Source organism: Solea solea, chromosome 5, assembly GCF_958295425.1.
Source record: "Solea solea chromosome 5, fSolSol10.1, whole genome shotgun sequence".
Lineage (NCBI taxonomy): Eukaryota > Metazoa > Chordata > Actinopteri > Pleuronectiformes > Soleidae > Solea > Solea solea.
Genome location: NC_081138.1, coordinates 25,431,012 through 25,455,378, shown reverse-complemented (window position 1 = coordinate 25,455,378; position 24,367 = coordinate 25,431,012). Strand labels below are relative to the sequence as shown.

General features: G+C 40.7%; 1 protein-coding gene across 3 annotated transcripts in view; it reads left to right on the top strand.

Annotated features, from left to right (window-relative positions):
• The window catches only part of hipk3b (homeodomain interacting protein kinase 3b), a 40,056-nt gene extending 17,245 nt beyond the window's left edge, over window positions 1-22,811 (top strand). For 2 of the 3 annotated variants that reach the window (XM_058628739.1, XM_058628738.1), the window contains exons 3-16: window positions 4,830-4,953; window positions 9,812-9,931; window positions 10,620-10,706; window positions 11,470-11,654; window positions 11,757-11,916; window positions 13,195-13,318; window positions 13,405-13,526; window positions 13,673-13,797; window positions 14,067-14,234; window positions 14,416-14,742; window positions 14,838-14,984; window positions 15,311-15,570; window positions 16,984-17,123; window positions 17,789-22,811. In XM_058628739.1, the coding sequence (XP_058484722.1) occupies window positions 4,830-4,953; window positions 9,812-9,931; window positions 10,620-10,706; window positions 11,470-11,654; window positions 11,757-11,916; window positions 13,195-13,318; window positions 13,405-13,526; window positions 13,673-13,797; window positions 14,067-14,234; window positions 14,416-14,742; window positions 14,838-14,984; window positions 15,311-15,570; window positions 16,984-17,123; window positions 17,789-18,259 (2,560 nt within the window). In that variant the 3' untranslated portion in view covers window positions 18,260-22,811. Of the gene's footprint in view, window positions 1-4,829; window positions 4,954-9,811; window positions 9,932-10,619; window positions 10,707-11,469; window positions 11,655-11,756; window positions 11,917-13,194; window positions 13,319-13,404; window positions 13,527-13,672; window positions 13,798-14,066; window positions 14,235-14,415; window positions 14,743-14,837; window positions 14,985-15,310; window positions 15,571-15,793; window positions 16,025-16,983; window positions 17,124-17,788 lie in introns of those variants that run through there. The other variant, XM_058628740.1, reaches the window with a different exon arrangement.
• The last annotated feature ends 1,556 nt before the right edge of the window (window positions 22,812-24,367 follow it).

The following is a 24,367-nucleotide window of genomic DNA, read 5'->3' as shown; positions in this document are numbered from 1 at the left end:
ACAATGGGCAGCTGCAGTTCAGGAATGTAGTGTGCTATGACATGATTTCTAGAGTGTAAATGAAGCCTGTCTGAATCCCTAACACTACCAAGCAGATCAAACCAAAAAAGGAAATCAAAAATGTAGAAAATCCCTCAAATGCATCAAATCTATGAGTCAGTATTTTGTCTTGGGGATGAAGTATTTAAGGAGTTCTTGAATGATCTCACCTTGAAAATGACCATAGACCATAGACCATAGACATTTTGTCGTGAAGGCTGTTAACACTGATTAACAGACTCAGATTCTGTTTTCTTTCTTTCATTTTTTTTTAATAAACTGAACCTAGCTAAACAGCCCATGCTCGGTGTTAACACATCAAGTGGATTACATCTGTAAATCGTGTCCAAAGCCTTGTATCATTAATCTGAGGTCCAGCCAGATCAGAGTGCAAGTGCTGCCTTTGTGTTCCACTGAATAATGCACGATGCTCTGAGAGTGTGAGGATTTACATTTCCTCGGAAGAGATGTATAGCAAGGCTCCAGTTTTCCAACATGGAGTCACCGTGTTGTCCGTCTGCCGTTGTGGCTGAGAGAACTGCAGTGTAGACCAGCCGTGTTTAGTAGGAGCTGACTGAAAGGACTTTTTAAAGACTGGTTTATACTTAAACTAACTTTTGCAGAGGGCCTACGCCGTCGTGAGCATCGAAACCATACTTGTGTGATGGTATGTCTGTTACTCTGCAATTAAGCAGTCAAAACCCTAATGGGTTGTGTAGTTTCCATGACACGGTGTACCTCACACAACAATGGCGCCTGAAACTGAGCTCATTGTGTTGAAGATGGAGCTAAAAATGTTGAGCAAGAACTTCTTGTTCTGAAATGACTACATTAAAGAAAAGAGAGAGACGCTAGTGTTTACATTTCAAGTGTAGGCTTGGGTGTGCAGAAGCCAGAATTGTAAATCCATTCTGGACACCTGCATATTAACAAACACTGACATTTTGGCAAACCTGTTTATCTTATCTGCAATCAGAGAATATAAATTTATCTCAATTGAACTGTACAGATTAAATGTTGACAATTTACTTATGCAGTACAGATTATATTATGGAGATTACAGTATCTATATAGGGTTTATTTATCCCAGTCCTGTCCGAGCAATGCCATGATAAAAGATATATTAAAGGAACCCAACTTGTTTCCAATTTTTGTTTACTGTCACCACGCAATGTCACACAATAGTACATTCTGTATGTAAAAGTCACCATGCTTCATCTTTGGCTCTAAATGTTCTGTATCTTAATTTCTTAATGGGTGATTAACAAAGAACAATAATGAGAAGGAACAAAATAGTGAGATGGATGGTAGCAAGACATCAGCTTGGTTGTACTTGCTTTCTTTGGTTAGTGCCCACCTACAGAGGTTTAGTAAAATGTCGTGGAGCACCTGTAAGTTAAAAAAAGGCAACCATATCTGCCTGTTAAGTTAGTAGTTTATGATTGTTGCTCCGCATAATACCTACAGTTTGAGAGAGTTGCACTTTGTAATTTGTAAGAGATAGAGTAGTTTAATTAAAGACAAGCCAGCAGCCAGTACAGTATGTTGTTCTCATCTCAGTCATATTGCTCTTGATTGGCCTTACTCAAATGTAAAGTTGCATGTTGCACGCTGTCCGTCTGTATCTGTGATTTAAAAAAAGCAGTGAGCAGTGAAATGGGGAATGTTTTGAAAAAGAATCTGACAATGGTGCCGGAAGGCAAAGAAAGCTCTTTGAAGATGTGTCATTTTTTTCTTCTCTCTTGCCTCTGAAGGTGCTTTTTTTTTTTCCAGCATTCACTAGTGAGGCTCTATAGAAACCTTTGAATATGGTGATGTTGTTGACAACTCATGTACGACTACTCATGGTAATTCATTTCCGACCTTTATAGAGTGATAGAGAGTATTGACACTCGACCATATTGTCTTGTGACTGAGGGAACAACATATTAAAGCACACACAAGGATTCAGTGAAGGGTGGAAATATTGATGTTCCATTGATATGCCTTGGTTGATGAGAAAAAGCACTGTTGTGGTACTTCCAGGAATCTAACTAGAGTCTTATTGAGATCTGATTATAGACCTCTCAACTCAGTGTGAACTGGCCCTAATCCTACCCCTTGAAAAATAGAACCTTTTATTTATTGTATTTAATAATTAAAACAAAACAAGCTTTGTAAATATGAATATATTCCTGTTTCTTTGCTCTGTATAACCAATAAATCATTAAAACTGAATCATTTTATCTTGTGGACAAAACAAGACATTTGGGAATGTCATAATGTTGCGGTTTGGGAAACACCCATTACCATTTTGTGGACCAAACAACTATTCAATCACTTGAGAAAATAATCAACAGATTAATTGATTATGGAAACAAAATCTTTTTTCCAGCCCTTATTTATTGTATTCCTGATAGTGTTTGAAGGAGTGGAGGAGTATACATGCACTGAGCAAGCACCAGAATACTAATCTGTCACCTTGTTTTTGTTGTACCTGTTTGTTTCCTGTGTAAGGCGTGCACGTGTCATCTGCCCAACATCATCTGTCTCACCCCGTACGTCATATCCTCAGAATGGAACATAGATTTGGTTTCACAGGAGGGCGGTGAGGCTTAAGTTGCGTTGATAAGGACAAAGCTGTGCAACTATGACAACCATTCCCCCCTCTGACCAAGCGAGAGAGACATGAGAGAGGCATGCTGTTTTCTGTTTGGCTTAATTTATCTACGTGTGTGTGGGTTGACATGTTGCCCTGCCACTGTGCAGGCAGCAGGTATGGACAGAAGCAGATAAAGAACACAACAGCATAACAGGCATCGCTGCATAGCTCCAACCATAGGATGGCTTTTCACTATATCCTATATCTCTATATCAGTCTTGTGACCTGATGAATATAGGATTGTGTCACGTGGCTTCACTCTCTCCCGTCACTTCACCAGGGGAAAAACCTGTTTCTTATAAATAGGACATGTTTGTGGGGCTGGAATGGTTAGCATAACTTCCTGGTTGGTTCTATGTTGCAATGTTGCCCACTGCACCAGCTGTTTTGACCATGTGATATAAATCGTCTTTAACTTATTTTAAACACGTCTATGCCTCGCTGTTGCTGTCCATATGTAGCTTCTGTCCCATTATGGCTCTTAAAAACACACACCATAATTTTACATACATCATATAGGAACATTTGAGGTTGCCTTAGTTGGGTATATCCAGCTTTGTGAATGGACATCCTTGATAGCTTATTTAGAGTCTGATGAGGAATTGGCCTGTGGGGCAGTGGCCAATATTTTGAGGCGTCAGTAGAAATCTGAATCAAGACTCATCCGTCTTCGATTGCTGTTGACTGTTTGGAATCTGACTCGCAACGTGAGGCACAAGAATGGATTTGGTATTGGGCTGTCGGTGCATATGAATACACAACTAAAAAAACGCGGATAGTCACTGCATTTTAGTAATTTTTTTTTTTTTTTTTTTTCCCTTTTTGCTGTCCACATAGACTGTTTAACTTTGTACAACAAAAACCTGCTGAAACAAGATGGGTCACAGAAGGTTCTTCAAAAGCTTGTCTTTTCTATAATAATAGTGAAAAGCTCCTCAATCTTCTAAGTTTCTTTGTAATTTTTGGCTTTAGCAGTGCTGGAATTGCAGATATATTACTATTTTAATAATACAGTATAATTAAAAAAACAGTCATCATTGTTGCAGTATCTAAATATTATTCAAACACGTTACATAAACTCACATGCCACATTTGCACTGTGGATGCCTTGCAAGTTGTTTCTTTAGCACATCCACTCATATTTTTTTTTTGTTCATGATGTGTTTTATTCAAAGTTTTTTTTCTTAACATACACATTAGGAGATAAAAGAAAAGGGGCCACAAGGGAAATTAACAAGAATCACAATAGTACATACATACAAACAAAAGACGCAAACAATAATTTTATGTTCCCGTTACTATGGCCGTTATGCATCAACACACCAAAGCAAAATTGTATGTTAAGACCTAGTTTGCAATCGATGTGAATCCAATTTAGACTTTCTTAAATCATTTCTGTCTTAAACTCTTTATGGCCATCTTTCACAATATTATTTAATTTCTCAATTATCTTATTGCTGCTTTAAGACATTTTTCTCCATTTGCAGCAGTCTGACACCCCATTGACTTTAATTAGCCTAGAGGCTGCTCCTGCACAGAAAGACTAGTTTCAGACAGAAGAACTGTGGATATTCGGTGCCGTCAAGACACTGACACCATTTATAGGCTGTGTGATGTGTTTTTGACACAAGTTGTTGGTACTCTTGTCAGAAAGACACGTCTTACCATTATTGGATTTGACAAGCCTGCGTCACCATTTGTCATCCCTGTGTCATGGTCTTACGGTGCTATTATAGGTGAAGAAATGGTGGCTGTGCTTGTTGTTCCCCATTTGGCCCAGAGCTCGTACAACAGCCTGTCAGAACTCTGATCCCCGCCTGGCTGACCTGCTTACCTAGTGAATCAGACTGCTGATGCTCGGTGACTCCAGTGGATGCACAACTTTGGCTTATTATAAGTCAATCAGCCCTTTTTGCACATGTACCACTCCATTCCATTGGAATGACTGGCTATCATCAGGAATTCCATGTATATCAAGTGGTAGAATTAAAAGAAATTGATTTAAATTGTTCTTGATGCAGTCATTTTGTGTCCAATTAATATAATCATCACATTTCAGATCAACATCACCTTTAATATACTTAAAAGCTAAATGCTGTAGTTCTCTTGCTGTTCTCTAACACTTATGTGTGTTTTATCTGTTCCACAGGGCTCCAGAGATTATTTTGGGATTGCCGTTTTGTGAAGCCATAGACATGTGGTCCCTAGGCTGTGTGATTGCAGAACTTTTTCTGGGCTGGCCCCTATACCCTGGGGCTCTGGAGTATGACCAGGTAAAGATGAAAACCTTTTCAACACTCGCTTTTGAGCTGCTTTTTTGGGGGGAGAATTCAACTCTCCTGTGTGCATCCTTCTATCCTTTCCTCTCAAGTCCACATTCTACTTCTAGCATTTTATAGTTCTTTCACTTTCTGTGACTCATTCTCTCCTCTCCACAACATTTCCACATCAAAAACATTTTTACAGTGGGCTTTCCCCTCATTTTGCAAGTTAAACTCTACCACCTCTTCTCTGTATATGTCATCCTTACACCATTTTCCTCATATCCTTCTTTATGCTGCCTATGTGAATGTGAAAGCAGCTTTAACACCTTCAAAGTTATTTTTCTGGCATTTGCTCTGTCTCTTTTCTCTCTCCTGTCTTTCGTTACCCCACCATTCTTTCCAATCACAGCAGCCCTCTGAGGAGAGTTTGCATGCAATCCAGCTTTCTAATACAGGCCTGCTTTACAGGCCACTGACTCAGACATTGCTCCCGCTGTTAAAGGTTTCAGGATTTGTCATTCATGGCTACTTCAGTCAACAGCTCCCAAAAGAAATGTTGCAAAAAAGTCGGTAGAAAACAGAAGCCGACAAAGGCAGCAGAATATATGCCAGGTGGCTTGAGGCACCAGGACAAGATTGCAACAGAAAAATCTGTTTTGTATTTTTAAACTGCCTAATGCCATCTAAAGGGTACTGAAGGGATTTTCTGTATGAGGCTAGCATTAAAAGCGGGAAGACAAAGCCTCTGAGGTTTAGGGAAAAAACATTTGGGTGTAATTACATGCAGATTGTTCGAATGAAAAGACAGACACTCAGCTGACTTACAGTAATAAATAAATGGAGTAGAATCTTTGGTGACATACCCACCCAGCTGGTGTCTACAGCAGCAGAAAGGCATGTACTTGTGATTGATGTAATGTCTATTAAGAACTATTGCATGCCTGCCCCTTCCCAGTGGAGCAGTGTCTTCCCTGGACTAGACTGATCTGGGCTTATGTTGAGTGGCTTTGCTCTGCCCTAAAGCCCTATCTACTCAAAGCCTGCCAAAAGAGCCTCAGTCAGATCCCCTGCTGTCCTATGCAACACCCCTACAATACAGTACCTAGCCCCTCTGCACACTCCACTCATACCAAAGTATTTTTACGGTCTGGCATCATTTTTCATCCTCACTAGTACTGAGACAGGGCAGATAATTCAACACCTCCGAAAGAGATTTGACTTGAGCTCTGCAACGCTGTTCTAAATTTAATAAATCTGTTATTGCGAGAGGCAGTCAGCATGTCGCAAAGGAGCTTTAAAGATATCTGGGGGGAGCCTCCTCAATTTAGAAAGAGTGTGACAGATGAACGGATGGGGTCAGAAGGGCAGAGGGGATAAAGTCTGTGTCTGAAACAAATGAATAAACAAATAAAAAAAGCTGTTCATTGTCATAACAATGAATGAAAAATGTACAGTTTTCTATGTCAAGACCCTGTCAAGAATAGTTCTATATTGATTAAAAAGAATCGGTTCATTATCATGCAATTGTACATTGAGATATTTTAGTGTATTAATATTTTCTTACATCCCTAATGTAGATGCTGCCTACTACTTACTACAGCTTTGAATAACTTGCTATCCAATATTGTGTGTTGACGAAAATACCTGTGGTGATTCATAAGCTCAGTATTTTATCTGCAATGACTGAACTTGTAGCACATCCTGGGCCCATCGTGGCCTTTATGGCTTGACAAATGTGAAATGACCTCACCTTTAACCACCAACACCGAGGTTCTCTATTAGAACTGTCCTATTTACTGGAAACCAGCTGGTGGGCACATGGCACCAATGTCATTTAGTTTCTGGTGCTTCCATTCTGATTTTGAGAAGCATTTCTGAACTCTGACTCAACATGTCCACTTATCTTCCCTCACTGCTACCCACTGAAAATAGGTTTCTCCCACAGAACTTCAAAACAGGAACCTTAAATTTTTCACCACCTCCGAATAAATAACCCAGCGACTGTATGCCGCTAAACAGCTAGGCGGCTAACTGTCGGTGTGTGGTGTCATCCAGGGGCCACAGGGTGATGTGGATGGAGCTGACTGAGCTCCTGCACAACACAACCCCCCCCCCCCCCCCCCCCTTTTCTTCTTCTTATCTTTCTGCATGGGGTCTTGTTCCATCCCACACAGCATATTGTATTTATAACCCTGGCTCTTGCTCTTCCCTCGCCTTACCTCATCCCCGGGTCACTTAATCTTTTTCTTCACTAGTGCAGCAGGAAGGTTGCTCCCCTCTTTGACGTGGCAATCTCGGCCAGTGTCTCCTTATTAGTGGCTATAATAGCTTTCAAGCCTTAGTCATAGCAGTGTCTCCACCCATTTTTTTTTTTTGGGGGGGGGGGGCCACTTTATAAGTGTTCGTCCCATTGACTTCGACTAAGCATCCATCATGAGAAATCTGATCACTAATGGAAAGCATTAAATAAGTATATGGCATTAATGTGCATCCTAGATGCATCTCACTTTCCACATTAAAACATTATTTTAGACGGAATCACCCTTCCATTTTCAGTGTTTTTGTGCATCCGTCCGTGTGTTATGTGTGTTATGATGTGAGCAAACTTAGTATGATTTGAGTGAGAGAGGAGCCTGGGAGGGAGCAAGTTGGAATAAGATGAATCGACTATGGGCCCAGAGATATTTAAAAATATTTTCGGTTAATCTTGAAATGTTAGTGGGTCAGAGGATGTCAGCTTTGCAGGTGGTCTTTAATGTGGCCTGGAGTCGCACATAAAAAATAACTTTGACCACTTTCCCAGACAAACTTGAATGTTTTAGCGATCGGAATTGGAGTTCACACCTGAACTTAGAGCTTTCCACTTGTGATAAGATCCTTCAGGATGGACATTTGAATAGTATAAAGGCAGTAAAGGCTGGTTGTGATGATAACCAAATCCTCTTTGAAGTATTTTTATGTTTGTTCACATTGGCTTGGCCAGTTTACTTGACAGTAAGTTGCTTTTATCTATTATGGCTACGTTCCGTACTCTGCTAGGGCTGATAATTTACACGACAACACATGAAAGCAACACTTGACACAGCTTTGTTTCGATCAGTAGAAAATTGGGGCAATGTTAGCCGAGCTAAGGATGGATGATGTGAACGCATCGGGTTCAAACGCCAAAGCCAGAATGTCTGTAGGGTTTGGGTCAAGTGTGGTTGATTTTCTCTGACTCAGTGAAGTTCAGACAGATGTCTTGAGCTGTGCTCTAGTTGATGGGATCAGTTGAACCCAAAAAGGTTAAAGGTTAGATGGAGTAAAAGATTAACAGAAGGAATTGTCCTGCTTGTGAGCTGATACAAACATTACAAACGTACATTATTTTTTAACCATATCTATACTTGTATCCGTCACATTAAAGGATAGCTTTAAATGCATGTTTTCTTATTTGGACTGCCATAAAATAAAGACCGTCCTCCCCTCCGCTTTGCTCTGAAGCAGGCCCAGGCTCGCTAGATGATTGTTTTGTGAAGCAGTAGCTTTGCACCAGTGATCTCAACAGTCTGCGAGACCCGCCTTCTAGGGTAAATAAGGGTTTTCCCATCACAAGAATTCTCCCACCCACACATTGGCTTCGCTTTTCTTGTTTATTGCTGTTTGTGTGTAGTTGTTGCTGAGTAGATATCGAAAAAGTGGTCGTTCAGGGTAAACCTTCTTGAAATTGTCCATAATGCTTGTCTACATAATGAATAGTAGTGAATGAATGAACAGATTCTGGTTCATATAAATCACTTTTATACAAGCAAAATGATCACATGTAATGCTTATACATTTAGGGATAAGGAGTAGACATAAGACAAACGCATGTCTGCTTTACATGTACACGTGTGCACTGTAAACGGAAGGGGAGTTATCTATTATCTACTCATGAATAATATTCATAGATAATATCAACTGGCTGCTCTCTCAGCGTGTGTGTGTGGGTCTTTTCTGTGTCTGCTTCTGTGTCCTTAACACTTGGGCGTGATTGACGTCAGCGAGGCCTTCTCACTGCTCTCCTCTCTCATAAACCTGTGTTTGACACTCCTGCCCTACAGCGTTTGACTGACATACAGCGTTTACCAAGGAAAGCACTTGGCATTGAGTCCACTGGAACACTGTTATCAGAGTTAATATGAGAAGACCCTGACACCTTGCATGGATCATAAACACAAGCTGTGCTCAGCACAAGGTCGTCGAGTCTTGCCGTTTGTCAGGAATGTGACATGTCTAAGGCATCTGTAGCCGTCCACACGGTGATCACGTTGATGCATATCCACACGCAGTAACCTGTTGGAGAGACGTCACTACAGAGAAGAGTGTCAAAACAATGTGGTGATATGATGCAGAAACTACAAGTAACTGTGAAGATGCGAAGATACACAATATCTGTCCTGAGCTCCTCTAATCAGATAAGCACAAACAGGTTCAGGAGATGACCCGAGGCCATCTCTCCACCTTTGAAACTCTGTAGATGTTGACATTTTTGTTGCGTTTATTGTCCAACGCTCTTTTAGTCTGAGCAAACTTTTAGGTTTCTTTTCAGTTAAGATGGATGGACCTGCAGCAGGGTGGATGTGGTGGAACTGCCAATAATGTAATCTGATTGGTCACCGCTTTCTGTCATGCCACAGATTTATTTGTAATGAGACCCCAGGGAAGGTGCAGAAATGTGGTTCCTCCCAGATCGCTTGATTTATATGATGCTGGAAGGCTATTTTGGCATTATTGATAAATAATGCCCAAAGATTAACCTTACACTCAGCCTTTTCCTTTACTTCATGTTTTTCGTCTTCTGTTAAATTTCTCTCTCCCTCCCCCTTTTCTCCTGTTTGTCGAACAGATTCGCTACATCTCTCAGACACAAGGTTCGCCAGGAGAACATTTACTGAATGCGGCGACAAAGACGGCACGGTTCTTCTGCAGAGAGTCTGATTCGCCTTACGCAGCATGGAGAATAAAGGTGAGCAGTAATTTCATACTGAAGAAAAAAAAAAAGAGGTTAAGAGTAACTCTAATCAACTAATCTTTGCCCCTTGTTTTGCTTCATTAAAACCTAACGTGAAAAGTCGTCGTCAACTCTAACTCAATCAACAAATCGATTTATGATTTATCGCCTAATGTTTTTTTTCTCGAGCCCGCTAGGCAATGCTGTATTAAACAGGACCTGTCTTTCCAGTGCTCTCTCCTCTTGGCCTCTTGTATTGTGTTTGCTGTGAGTTTTGACGGCAGACAAGAGGGGACAGAATTACTTGCTTGCGTCGGTTGTAGTGTAGCCTGTTGTTGAATGCTTTTCCAGACTGTATTTTTTTACTTCCCCCCCCAAATAATTTTTTCTTTGATGGCTATCCAGATGTGAAGAGGAGTTTAACATATACATAGAAAAGATTTTCAGGAAAACACACAGACCCTGAATAAAGTTGGATCAAGTCAAATAAAGAATTTAATCTGGAAAGTGCTTATTACAATGATTGGCTTGAGTTTTTACAGTGGCATTTTCTAATGAGCAAATCTACAAGCTGAGGCAATGCATTTTGCGAGTATGGGTTCTGTTAACGTTATGAAAATAAACTATTATTACTCTGCACTGGAACTGCTTTACTGAATTCATTTCTTGGCTCATCACTTATCTGTTTACTTTTTTTCTGTAGTCGACAGAGGAGCACGAGGCAGAGACAGGAATGAAATCAAAGGAAGCCAGGAAGTACATCTTCAGCTGCTTGGATGACGTAGCGCACGTATGTTTTATCCACTTGCACCACAGTTAACTTAACGTCACTTCAAAGGAAGTTCAACATCAGATTTTGAGAGGATGTAGTTTCCTAGGTCTTGAATGGAGCCTTTATGAACGTAACAGAACAGAAGTTACACAATTAATAACTGGGAAGGAAAATGGTGCGTGTATGCAAAGCCTCACCTTTAGTTAAATGCTAAACCTAAGCTAAAAAAAAAAAAGAGTCAGGTTTCACTCACTGTTGTCATGAAAAATGACCACAGGTGGAAATTCCCCAGTTAGCCACAAAAGCTGATTCAGGTCTGTACTTTTTGGAAGTGAGAAGAGATTCTTGGAAATTCATTATTCATGATGCAATTTCTTATAAAGTATAGGTGACACATTTTCATTATTTGACTATTGCACTCATGTATCATATACTGGGTCCATCAGTGAGCTTTTTTAAAGTGAGACTTCATTGTTTACGTTGGTCTTTAGCTGTGGTGCGCGTGAAGGCTCATAGTGGCTTCTTCTTTTTTTTGTGGATGGTGAGGTGGCATTTTTCTGTTAAAGGTCAGTCACTGCAGGAAGTGAACAAAATGCAGTTGTTGTGATTGCTTTTATCTTGAAAGTGTAATCCAAGCTGCTGAGAGGAAATCCGTGCATAGTTGTGTTCCCTCTTCAACAGGCGGCACACTAAAGACTGCCAACTGTTTGTACACACACTGACCATGCATAAATACCGTATACGTCAACAACCTCAAACTATAAAAATGTGTGTATTCCAGGTGAATTTGGTAATGAATCTGGAAGGTAGTGACTTGCTAGCAGAGAAGGCAGACCGCAGGGAGTTTGTGGGCCTGTTGAAGAGGATGCTGTTGATTGATGCGGAGGAGAGGATTGCACCCGCCGATGCGCTCAGCCACCCCTTTGTGACAATGCAACATCTTCTCGACTTCCCACACAGCAACCAGTGAGTCCAGTCTGCCACCCATTTTTTTTTTCCCCCCACAAGTTGTCGTCTTGACCTTCCCACATAACTCCAGTTGTCCATGCGTTTCTTTTCCGCCCACAGTGTGAAGTCATGTTTCCACATCATGGATGTGTGCTGGACTCGTCCCAGTGCATACGAGGCGGCCAACAGAAATAAAGGCCCTTTTGTCAGACCTGTGACTTCAAATGCTGCTGCCTCGGTCAACCATCCCTTCAGCAAGATGAGCGGAGTCCACGCTCAAGTAAGTGTTAGCTTCAACATCTTCAAGTTTTTATTACACTTTTAATGACCTGTTCCAAAAAAGAAAAAAAAGCTATTTTCAAAGAAATTCATTACATTTATTCTATTTCGTTCTCTGAACTTGAAATTGTAAAGATGAGAATAATCACAGCTCATGTAGGTCACTGACGTGTGCCTCGTGTTTTGTTCAGTTCATCTGCTCCTGTGATAAAGTGATCAAGTAGACAATTTCCTTGCCTTTATTGCTTTTGTGAATGCTGACTTCCCTGTCTTATTGTGTCTTAGTACTGCTGTCATGGCAACAAAATCACGTCATGTTTCTGAGGTCATGGCAACAGTGCATATATCAGCGTTGTTGCCGAGCAGAAAAAAGGGAGATGACCCTTTTTGGGGATTAGGTTCTTATAATGCAAAACCCCCTTTTGCATTGCAAAAGCCTTTTCAAAAGGATGAGAACATGACCGTGTGTGTATATAATAATATACTGCTGACCACATTTGTGTTTCATCAGTCCATATGTGAGGATAATGTCCAAAACATTGGCCTTGCACAATAAAATGGCTATAATTTCTGTTTCAAAGAAGTAGTATAGCAAAGGTTAAATTGTTCTGTTCTGAAGGGTTTTACAGGAAAGCAGCTTTTTTTTTTTTCAGTAATATCCTCTGAAGGGTTGCTTTGTGTTTACAGTTGTGTGTATGGCGCCAGGTCACATGCAGGAACTGTGGCAGAACAGTATAGCTCCACTTCTCATTATTTAATAAATGTGATTATTGCCGGACGGAAGAGCACGAGAAGCATCAGTGGTGCAATGGAGGCACATGCTTGGCTGTGCCTTGTTAATTCCACAGGCCTGTTTTCGAGACACTATTTGAGAACCGTTTTGTAATTCAGCTTTATGAAACATCTTATCTGGGTGAGCCCTGATAAATTCATCACTGGGAGGATGTTGTTTACCCAAGAGCTGCCGGGCGTGTTTGTACTAAAAAGGTGTCAAATCATATGTAACACCAGAGTGAGTTGATTAATGAGAAAGTGTGCTGTCAACATGTCTTTAGTCTGAACCTTGGACTTGTTCTAGAGCTCTAGAGTGTTCGAGATCACAGCTGATGATGAGCCAAGTGAGCTGCTCTTTTTCAGCCAGGGTTTTGTCTTAACTTAAGTGACTAACCCACATAACTCACTGCTCTCGTGGCACAGGTGTCGCCATCTGCTGGCTCTTTAAAGTCACTGCTGAGTTTTTTTCCCTCAACAATCAACTCTCTTTCTTGTTTTTTTTTAGGGTTTAGCCCCGCCAGCCCAGTCAGTGATGCACCCGGGGATAACACTGCAGACAGGAAATGGTCAGTTTGGATGCAATGACTCATTTCAACAAGCACTCATTCTGTGTCCCCCATCCCTTCAAGGTACGGCGTATTCATCTTGTCACTTAATTATCATTCATTCCGGTTGTCAGGACTTTAATTTAATGTCTTGTGCGTTTGCCTTGAAGGAATCCCCACCAACACAGCGAAACCAGCTGGCTACTCTGTTCGAATGGAGACCTCTGTGCCTCTGGTCACTCAAGCACCGCCCATCCAACCCATACAAATCAGACCTGGTGTCATCACACAGGTAGACATTTAAACAAGGATAGGAATGGTTCTGAAGAGGAAACAATGTACTATCACTGTGAATTGAATCTTTCCTGTACGAGCTGATGAAAGCATCACTCAGAGGGAAATTACCACATCTAATTACTTATTATGCACTCCCAACAGGCCTGGTCCAACCGTGCTCAGCAGATACTGGTGCCCACTTGGCAGCAGGTGACATCAGTGCCACCACCACCAACCACGTTGGCGTCTGACACAGTGACGGGCTCACAGAGATTGGGTGACTGGGGGTAAGCCTTTTGTTTATGTTTTTGTTGATAAGTTGTCTGTGTCCTGGCACAATATGGGTCTTTTTTATCTGTGCTTTATAACCTTCGTTATGCACACCCTGGGAAATGGCCGTAGCGCTCTGAGACAGTGCACAGCTTGCATGCTCCCGTGAATGTTAATGACAGATGACTCATACGTGTCCTTTGGGACCGGTGACTGAGGCCGTTTTTGCCAGTAATGGTGCGAAAGCTTTTGGCTCAATTGGCGCTGTTCTGTTTTCTTAATGCAGGAAAGTACGTCCCCATGGTAACCATTACAGCTCCATGATTGCACACCCTCAGCCATTCTTAACCAACCAAATGACCATGTCCACCCACCAGCCGATCAACATAGGCATTGCACATGTGGTGTGGCCGCAGCCAACTGCCAACAAGAGAGCCAAGCCTTGTGTGAACAGGTATGACACACCGGCTTTGCCTTATGCAACTAAGACAGATATCATTTTTAAAGCCAATTTTCAGATGAGTATTCGTTGTGTAATAGATTAATGGAGCATTACCTCATGACTGCATACTAATTGCACAGCCCTAAAATGCGTTTCCCCCTTTTTTCTGACCACGATGCTTTCTCTTCTGCAGGGGCAGCAACTTCTCCCAAAACACAAACATCCAAAATTTAACATGCCAGTCCCCAAAGATGGCTGATACAGCAAAGAATGTGGAGGTAGAGGAGGAGAAAGCCAGATGCCCAGATGAAGGGCGTGCTGTTGGAGTGGAGCAAGGAACAGAGCATGTGGATGAGGACGACGAGAACTGCTGTAAAGTTGAACCAGACTGTGAGGAGATTTCCGTTTCGCAGGAGCAGCGGCAAGCCATGGTGATCTCTGAACTTGCCAGCCCGACTGTTAGTGTCATCAGTATCAGCAGTGATGAGGAGGAGAGTGCACAAAGACACTCGATGGGAGAGTGAGTACTAAAGTTCCCTCAAGTGATATTTAAACTTGGCTCTCCAACACCAGTGTCTTATGCTTTGGTTTTATGTTCCTCTCTCCTGCACACAGATGTAAGGGTAGTGCAGATTGTGAGGCGTGTCAGAGCACTGTCAGTATGGAGAGAGTCTGCTCCCTCAGCAGTCCAGACAGCACGCTCAGCACCAGCTCTTCTGCCTCAGCTCAGTCCAGCGCCTCACCTTGCAAACACCCCAACAGGTACACTTAACATTTTAATTTGAACACATTGCGTTACCATTGCGTTCTTTTTTACTCAAGTTGTGACTGATAAGACCAGGAAGCATTATGCGTTACTAATTGTTTCCAAATATCCTGTTACTTTTTTAAATAAAACAGAGCCACCAGCGTTTCCAAACGTATTCGTTTTAGGAAGACAGCAGGCATAACTGTTGCAGATATGATGAGTTTTAAAATAAAACATTGCAGTGTGGCTGTACCCTCGTAAAAGTTTCCACATTAGTTGCTCCAGCACATTCAAAAGAGACATCTGTGACTTTCCCACTCACTGGTCTGCCCTCTTGCAGCATGTCAGACGATGAACAGGAGAGCGGTTGTGACACCGTGGACAGCTCGCCTGCCTCAAACGCCTCTGGCCATAGCAACAGTCCCTTCTCAGAGCGACGCTACATTGCTGACAACAACCAGAATTGTGAGCCCCGTGTTGCATGCGTTGCCCCGGAGACTGAGCCTGGCAAGCCGACAGTCCGCACCGTTGTGGTGCCACCGATGAGGGTGCAGAACAACATCAACAACGTTGCTGTCATCGAAATGCCTGGCAACACAGGTAAAGCCGAACATATGATACACAAATACATGCAAGTGTTGAATAGAGATTATAATTTGATCTTTGTTATACAATGATAGTGTTCAGCAACTTACTAGACCAAGGTTCACTCGAATCCTTTGCTCAGTTGTACACACTGGTGGTATTATCCTCTGAGAAGTGCATGGGTGGGTCATGCTAACGCAAAATCCAGTCACTGCTGCTGCTGCTGTATGCTCCACAGGTCACATGGTCTGGGATTACACTGTATTAGTAGGCCACAGAGGTTCTCACAGGTGATTATGGGTGACCTGCCCTAACATATCTGCTCTGATCTTTGGAGTGGATATGTGTTTGCTGTCAACACTTTTTTTGTTTACTCTGGCTCCAGACTCTGAGAGCATCTGCATCTGTGTGAATGTGCACTTCTTAAAGCTACCCTCACACATACGTAACTGCCCCGAGACCTTTCATGTCCGGAATAAAAAATGCCAAGCAAGGATGTAAATCACCTGGTTGACACATCTGAATTCCCCCCCCCCCCCCAGGTGTTTAAGGTGATTTATGTAAAAGATGTAGCTTTGTTTAAGTTGTCACTGCACTCTCAATTCAAAACATTGCATGAACGTGGTTTGAGTAAATTGTCAGATTTGACAAATTAGGTGAATAATAACGCTTTGCTGCTAGCTGCTCACTCTGCTGGCATCCAGTGTGTTTAGCTGCTACGAGCTGTACGAGCGATAACAAAACAAAAACAGATTTTGGTGAATATAGTGTCACAATGTCATGTCATCAGGGAGAAATCTCTGATGACATATCATGGGCATTTTATGTCTTAGTATGACACATTTCTTACATATGTCACCTTTAAAATGGGAGTTATGCATGCTGTACTTTACTCTGTTGTCAGTGGGAAACCACAGCAACTTTCTCAGCAACAGCGTCACTTAAGACCAACCTTTTTATAGGTCTTTTAAAGTGGAGGGGTTTAACTGAAAACCCTCCGAAAAATCATACAGTCATATTACCTTTCATGTTAAAGGCAGCGCCCTCCCCAACCCCCAAATGATTGCATTCAAAGCCTCACAAAGAAGGACACATCTTGCTATTATTGGGCTCCTGGCTGTATTTTTAGGAGATGGACTGACCCCACTATAAACCACCCTCCATGTCGTCCAAACATTTCTATTTATAATCTTTTAGATCATATTCACAGTTGCCATTATGTTCAAAGTTGTGGGTTTGATCAAATGCTGTTTAAATCACCGACAAGCCTACAAATCCCCCTGCCACAAATGTTACAATCTCTGCGAGTGTAGTTGGATCAGCTCTGTGGTTGCTTCCTTTTTTTCACCTGCTATTTATAAAGTGGTTGATAAATTGGACACCAAATGATCTCCCCCGTGACTCTCATCACATGACCTCCTTCCTCAGTCTTGGAATCGTCATGCCAGTTCAGAGGGCGAGGCATTCCTGGGCGACAACATCACCACTCCACCCCCCTCCTCAACCGACCGCAGAAGATCAACCCTGCATTCCAGCCCCAGCAACATCCGCCTTTAGGGTTTGGGCAGGTGAGCACATGAAGCCTCTCTCTCATGTCACACATGGCCACAAACAAGTACACAAGTGCACGTTAAGATACGCCACTTCCTGCACTCTGTTGCTGTTTATCGGTCTCTGCTCCACAGCAGAATATACAGTACAGTAAAAGTAAAGCATTATACTAATCTACTAATCTCTCAAGATAAAAAAGTTGAACCAGGTGTCGATTTCTTCAATTCTATAGTTCTACAATATTATTGGATTTAGGGATTGCCTTCAGAATTCCAAACATGGATGAATGAAGCTCGTTATCAAGTAAAGTCATTGTATTCTGAAGTTTCAAAACGTCTTCAAAGTCCAAAGAGCAATTGACAAAGTGATTGTGCAGCACAGCAGCAGCACAAATGCTCTACATTGAGCATAATTACTCGTGTTTGTTGCTCACAAATTTAACAGAAATGCACAAGAAAGTGTGTAGCCATGTTTAACGGTGAATACATTTTACTGCAATAAGACTAAGTTACAGTTACTGTGTTGACAGTAAAGATAAAAACATCATTTGTAATGTTATTCATACAAAAAGAAGAATTTTAAGATATGTAAACGTGGTGATTGTTCATTAGAGGTACAACATAGATGTGAAAATGATAAGTGTGATGAGCCAGAAGTTGTTTTTTTCTCCTCTCTCCTTCAGGTGCAACATTTCAGTTCCTGCCATCAGGAATGGAATGGCAATTTTGCCCATCGGAGGCCACAGGCCTACATCCCTCCCACCATGCATGGGCACACATTCACCCTGTCCCACAGCAGCCCAAACCACACTACGGGCCCCCATCCTCATCTTGGGGGCCACCCGCACTCCCAGCACACCTTACTGTCCTATCCCCCGTCTGGTCCTCTGGTCACAGCTGCGCCCATGGCCCACCTCCTGGCTTCGCCGGGGTCCTCTCGCCCCGTCCTTCAGCCCACCTACGGCATCTCCCACCCGGCAGGCATCGTGCATCAGGTTACAGTGGGCATCAACCCTCGGCTGCTATCCTCCCCCACCTTGCACCACCAGGGCCCATTCAAGCCCCTCTTTCCCCCGCACTCCTACATCGCCTCGCCTGCCTACGCCGGTTTCCCGCTCAGCCCCACCAAAATAAACCAGTACCCTTACATCTGAGCGTGTATGCCCAGGTTCCCTTCATATCACCCGAGGGCTAAGTTAGCAGGGGCGAATCCTATCTCAAACCACACAAACCGCATGGTTTTCATTTTCCAAAAACCATGGCACAACCACAGAGGAAAAAAAAAAAAAGAGCAAGCTATTTTTTGAATCATGTAGACTTGGGTGTAATTGAACTTCAAGCTTTAAAAATAAGAGTTCACATAGTGGAGATGATTTGGGCAAGAAAGAAAAAAAGAAAAAAAGGAAAAAGAAGGAAATAATGTATGAGTGATTGAATGGAAGGATGAATGGTAGTTAAACTCACACTTAATGTGTTTTGCACATTTGATATATCTTTGCATTGGATCTTCTACAAATACTCCTCAAAACAGGTAAATAATTGGGGTGGTGTTGAATAGTTAGACTTTGCACCCCGTGACCCAGCTATTTTTCTATATTGCCTTCTTACATGTGCAAGACACATCCATATTTGTAAAGCCATCCCAGTCGCTAGCTCTAGATCGACAGATGCACACATGTCCACGTATGTGTATGTTGTACTGCGTTTGAAGTATTTGTACCTTTTTCGGTGTCCTTTTCGGTGTGTTTTAGCAATGTCAAGTGAAGTTAAACCGATTTAAATCGGGTTCGTTCCTCACGCTGCATGTGGTCTTGCATGAGCAAAAAAAAAAAGAAACAAAAAAAAGAAAATGTACACGGAAAGATGCATCAACGTTGCTCTTATTGTTTGTGTCACAAGACTCGCTGCATTGTATAACTGTCCCCCCACCCAGCCATAGTGCCTTACATATTTGAGGTTGTTAATGTTACTACTTATATATGACTATATACATGACTATTAATGTACTGGACTGCAGCACTTGAAGTTCCAATCGGTCGATGCATTCTATGTGTGAGTATATATATGCACACGTGTATATGTTCCATGCATAGCCTGCATGGATGTGATGTATCGCGGATAGCGGTGCTTAATCTTTTCCGAGTCGGTGTATATTTCGGTGTGTAGTGAGTAAACTCCTCTGTTCTCCCTCAAGAAGAACAGCATGCTTTGCTGTCGCGAATGCTTGCTGTGTCATTTTACAAAAAGAAAAGTCGTTTTCCTTTTATCTCCCCCCCAACCTTCTCCCCCGAATGAACTAGTGTACAAAGTGCAAGTACTGAGTATTGCTTAATATTTGATAATCACTTTCTATTTAGTGAAACTCTTACTACTACTAACAGTATTTGTACTGTTTTATGAAACTGCAATACAATCTAAATAGTCATTAATTATTATTATTATTATGATTTTCTTTTTCTTTTCTCGTCTTTGTAATTTCATTTTTTTGAGTGTTTTCACTTTGTTTCTTAGGTGTTTTTTAGAAGTGTGGTGGGCATGGCTTTGATTAGGAAAGAGTGGGAGGGGCGAGGGGTGGGGCCTAAAAAAATGCAAAAGTTATGGTATGGAATTGTTTTTCTAAGCCTGAGCAAACCATGCAGTATTTGATATACACACATTATATGGACATATATTATAGAGGTAGACTATTTAGTACAGATGCTTGATAAGGTGTGAGTTAATTGTGTGCAATTCTCTCATTTATGCATGTGTGACAAAGTTAACTTTTTCCCTTTACATTATACCATTTGTTAAAGGCTTAAGACTTATCGGTGTCGACTGCTTATTTTATACATTCCGTCAGGGAGGATATATAGACGTATATATGTGTGTGTGTGTTTATATATATATATATATACGTATATATATTCTGTGTGTGCATTTTGTGTTCATTTGACTATAGTTCCGTGTGTTTTCAGTTTTCGTGTGCGTGTTTTTGATTTTTCAAATGAAGTTGCTTGTGCAGCACCAAAGACTGTAATTCATTTCCTGAGCAAGGTAGCTATTATTCTGTTTGCATAGACCTCAGTTATACTGTTAGTGATAGAGAATGGGGTTATATAAATTAAAAACAAAGCAACAGCAAAAATGTATTTGTATTTAAAAAAAAAAAAAAAAAAAACGAAAAAAAAAGGCTGAGGTTTTTTTTGTCTAGTTTGTCGGGCAATTAATAAAAAGTCGTACCATTTCTTTCTTGAATGTATCATAGATAAGCTGCTATATGATGATTGCCACTTCAATAGCTGTGAAATTAGGCGATTTCTCTTGAGTTTCGACTTTAGTGTTGCGATCTTTGTGTAGGTCCCTAATTATCTGAAATAGAAGTGGTTTTTTGATTTGTTTGTGTTTTGCGTTTTAAAACTTTTTCGGAGTGTCATTGTAACTACTGTATTGCTGACGATGAACTTTAGTTGCATTTGTTGTTTCTCGGGGTGTGTGTGTGTGTGTGTGTGTGTGTGTGTTCTTTTTGTTGTTTCTGCATCAGTATTTTATCCTTATTAACCTTTTGGGCTCATCACTGCATAATAATGATGTATCGATGTAACTTAATTTTTGTTTTTTTTTGTAAGTATGTATGTTTTCATATTGATGTTTTGTATACATCTAAAGCTGTAGCTTGCAGGATTGATTTAACTTTTTCCTCGTACGTTATACAACGCACCACCAGTACGTACTCTTTATTTCATGTGTTGTTAGGAGCACTGTGAGATGCCTGAAGAAAAAAAAAAAGAAAGAAAAGAATTGTATTCATTTGAAAACGTTGTCTGTAACGTTTTCACCAATCGCACATTAGCGCACTCGCCACTAAGCACCTCATACAGGAAGTTAGGCTTATTAAAGGGGTTTTGGCTCATTATTAGACTGTACGTCCAAATATAAATTAAGCCCAAATAGTTCTGTTTAATTGATACTTTCTTTTGTTCAATGTTATATCCGGCTACAATTTGAGTTTCCACAGTTTCTCACGCTAAACTGCCTTGTGTATCGGATCGCTCTCCCCTTTACGAGTGTCTCATATCGAAAACCGTTTGTCGCGATGCAAAGTTTCTTACCGAAGTGAAGACAGTGTGAGCAGCACTGTGTTGTACGTGCCTTGAGATTTCAGAAAGTGAGGATTGGAGACGGGGTGACCGTTTTAATTGGAGGAGGATAGGCATAGAGTCCGATTACAGTCCGTTATCGTGTCCTAGAAACACCCACTCAACTTAGAATTGAACAACACACACAGATATAGAAACACGGCTCGTATACACGATGGACACACACATACACACAAACTGATGATACGACACTCACTGATCTTTGGATAGTCAAGTCTGGCTGAACAGATGCAATACTTTACATTGTGCGGTCATTGCACCACCAAGTGTTCTTAGATGATCTCCACGCTTTTACGTTCAACTTGCATGTTCACACGTTCACAGGCTCGTGGGCAGGTTTTCCATTTTGTGCTGTTCAGAGTTTGAGCAGGAGTAACCGGAGCACAGTTGACAACACTGGCTTTTTCTTTTTTTTAACAAACACAAACAAACAAACACAAACAGAGGAGCCATGTTTTATACCAGTGGGTGTTGATCTGTTTTGCATGCTCGCTGCTCTGTCCAGGGGATTATCGTGGTTTCTCCGCACAGGTCAGTCACGAGTGCAAAAAACCACCACCACCACATTTAAACACTGACATTGATTAAATTATTGACATGTTTTTTTTATTCGATCGCTTTGTTCTCACCTGTATGCTTTACCGATCGTACTCGAGTATGAGTTGGGAAGAGGAAGCTTATGATGACAAGGCATGAACTTGGCAGATTAGTGCTTGAACTAGTTCCCCCAGTAATAAGCATGTGAAATGTAATCTGTGTTTGGATTCCTCCAAAGGTATTCACCAGCAATGCGCCTGCATAAACTCTCCAATTGCTTGTTATAGAGAAAAAAAAAGAATGGATGCAAGAAAAGAGATATCTTTAAACTGTTTTTCATTTAGTTTCTAAGGATCCGTGTAACATTTAACAGGTAAAAACGGTCATTTTGTCAAATGATTACGATTAAAGTTATGATTTTGTTAGAGAAAAGAGATTAAAAAAAATCCTCTGCTGCGGTATTATCCTTTTAGAGATGTTAATTCAGGGTCTGTATTATTCTACACGTGCTACTGTGTACTGCTCTTTGTTTTTTGGATTAGATGAGGTTTGTTTTTCGCTCGAGCGCTTGCTTTCGGTTCTGCGGTCATCTTTATCAATTTCCGAGTTAATTCACACTGCAAGTTATGGAATCGTCCCGTTGAGATTGCTCATCAAATAGACTTGATCATGAAATCTGAACTGTTACTGTTTTAATACCTGTAGATTTTGTGGCTTTTGTTTTGTTTTGTTAACTTTTTTTTTGCTTTTTTTATTTTGTGCTACACTAGTTTGCCATGTAGCAATTGCACTGTGCAATATTTACAGTATGAGGACTGGGAAAACTAACTCTATGGATGTGATGTCTCTTTACAGTTTGCGATAGTGTTTCCTCTCTAGTTCTCAGTGATTTAGGTGTGACCAAGCCTTCTCTACTTTGTCACATTAAGCGGGTTTTCCAGGTGACTCTTTTGGTGAGTGTCAAAATAAGACTTTATGGTGTATTATTGTTAAGATTCACTTTGAATTAAAAAAAAATCTATTGATGCAACTCTCTCTGACTTTGTCTCTTTTCATACTTCACTTTCACACAGGTGTGGTTCTTTTTCTTTCCTTCTGTGTTACGACAGATTGATTTGTAATGTTTACAATTATTATTCCAATATGTGAATGGTTCTAATAATCTTCCAGTTTTTCTGGATCCAGAACATGTCTTTTTTTTGTTTTACCACAAGCATGAGCATGTTTCCTGGTGATTTTCTGAGTCTGGAGTGACACCCTGTGGTGATGGAGAGGTACAGCAGCCACAGTTGTATTCACACAATGTGATATAATGTGTAAGTAGTCATTGATGTAACCTCAGTATTGTTCGAAGAGGTAAAATGCTGCACAACCGTGTTCCATTTTGAATTTCAATCCCAACAAGCCACCTCTACTTTTTGAGTTCACAAGTTTACATCCATTTGGAATGCAGTCTTGGATATTAAAGGGCCACTTCTCCCAAAAAATACAGTTTATTTTATTAATTTCCAGAGATAAATGTGTTATTCGGGTCTCATTCCCACAACAACGTAGGACATTGGGATTTAAAAAATAAATACAATTGACAAAGTCAAATTTGAAAAGTCAAAGTCACTTCCTCCAAAGAAAATAAACCTACTTACTGCGTTCCTGTCAAGTTTTATGAGTACAATTCAAACTATTACCACTAATAAACAGAGAGAAAACATCAAATCCGTTAAGATAATTATTTACTAATAATAATTATGAGTATAAAATGGTATATAAAATTGTACATTAAACCTGCTGGATTTTTCCAGATTTCCAGGTTTTTGTTTTTATTTGAATTACTACATGCAAGGCAATGAAATGAGGAAAAGGGTCATTTTTAAACGTAAAGTAAATATTGTATTGTCCTGTCTGTCAAAGAATTGATTTTAAAGTATTGCTGCTAGTCTATACTAACCCTAACCAGGAAACTGACCTGTTTGCCACTGCATTTAAATAAAAGTAGATAGATGAAACCACAAGATAAAGTAAGGTACTTTTTATTAATCCTCTTTAGCAGAAATGATATATTGACACAGCAGCAAAGTGCAATAAAAGATAAATAAGAAGCGACAGCAAATGAAAGGATAAATAATACCAACAAATTAATCAGGATAAATGTTTCCTGGGTTCATCATTTTCTGCAGAAGTGTAATGCTGCCCTCCACAGTTCCAAGTTCTTCATCACAGTTCTTCTCATCCTCTCATCTCCTTTCTCAGGTTCATCCTCTTCTCATTGTTCTTCATCGCAGCTCAAAGTCCTCCATCAAATTGCCGCCCAATGACAGAATTAAATTATTCTGACATAAATAGATTTAGATATATCTATCTATATATATATATATATATATATATATGTGTGTATATATATATATATATATATAAAACCTTATACAAGATGTAATCTTCATTTTATGGGTCAAGATTGAATTATATTTGGGTGGTGCGGGGTCAAAAAGTGTCTCTTCTGATACTAGAGGTTGCAGACCCCTAAGTTAAGGCTTAGGCACTTAGGGTAAGGAGTTAAGGAATGCATTATGTCAATGAAGTGTCCTCACT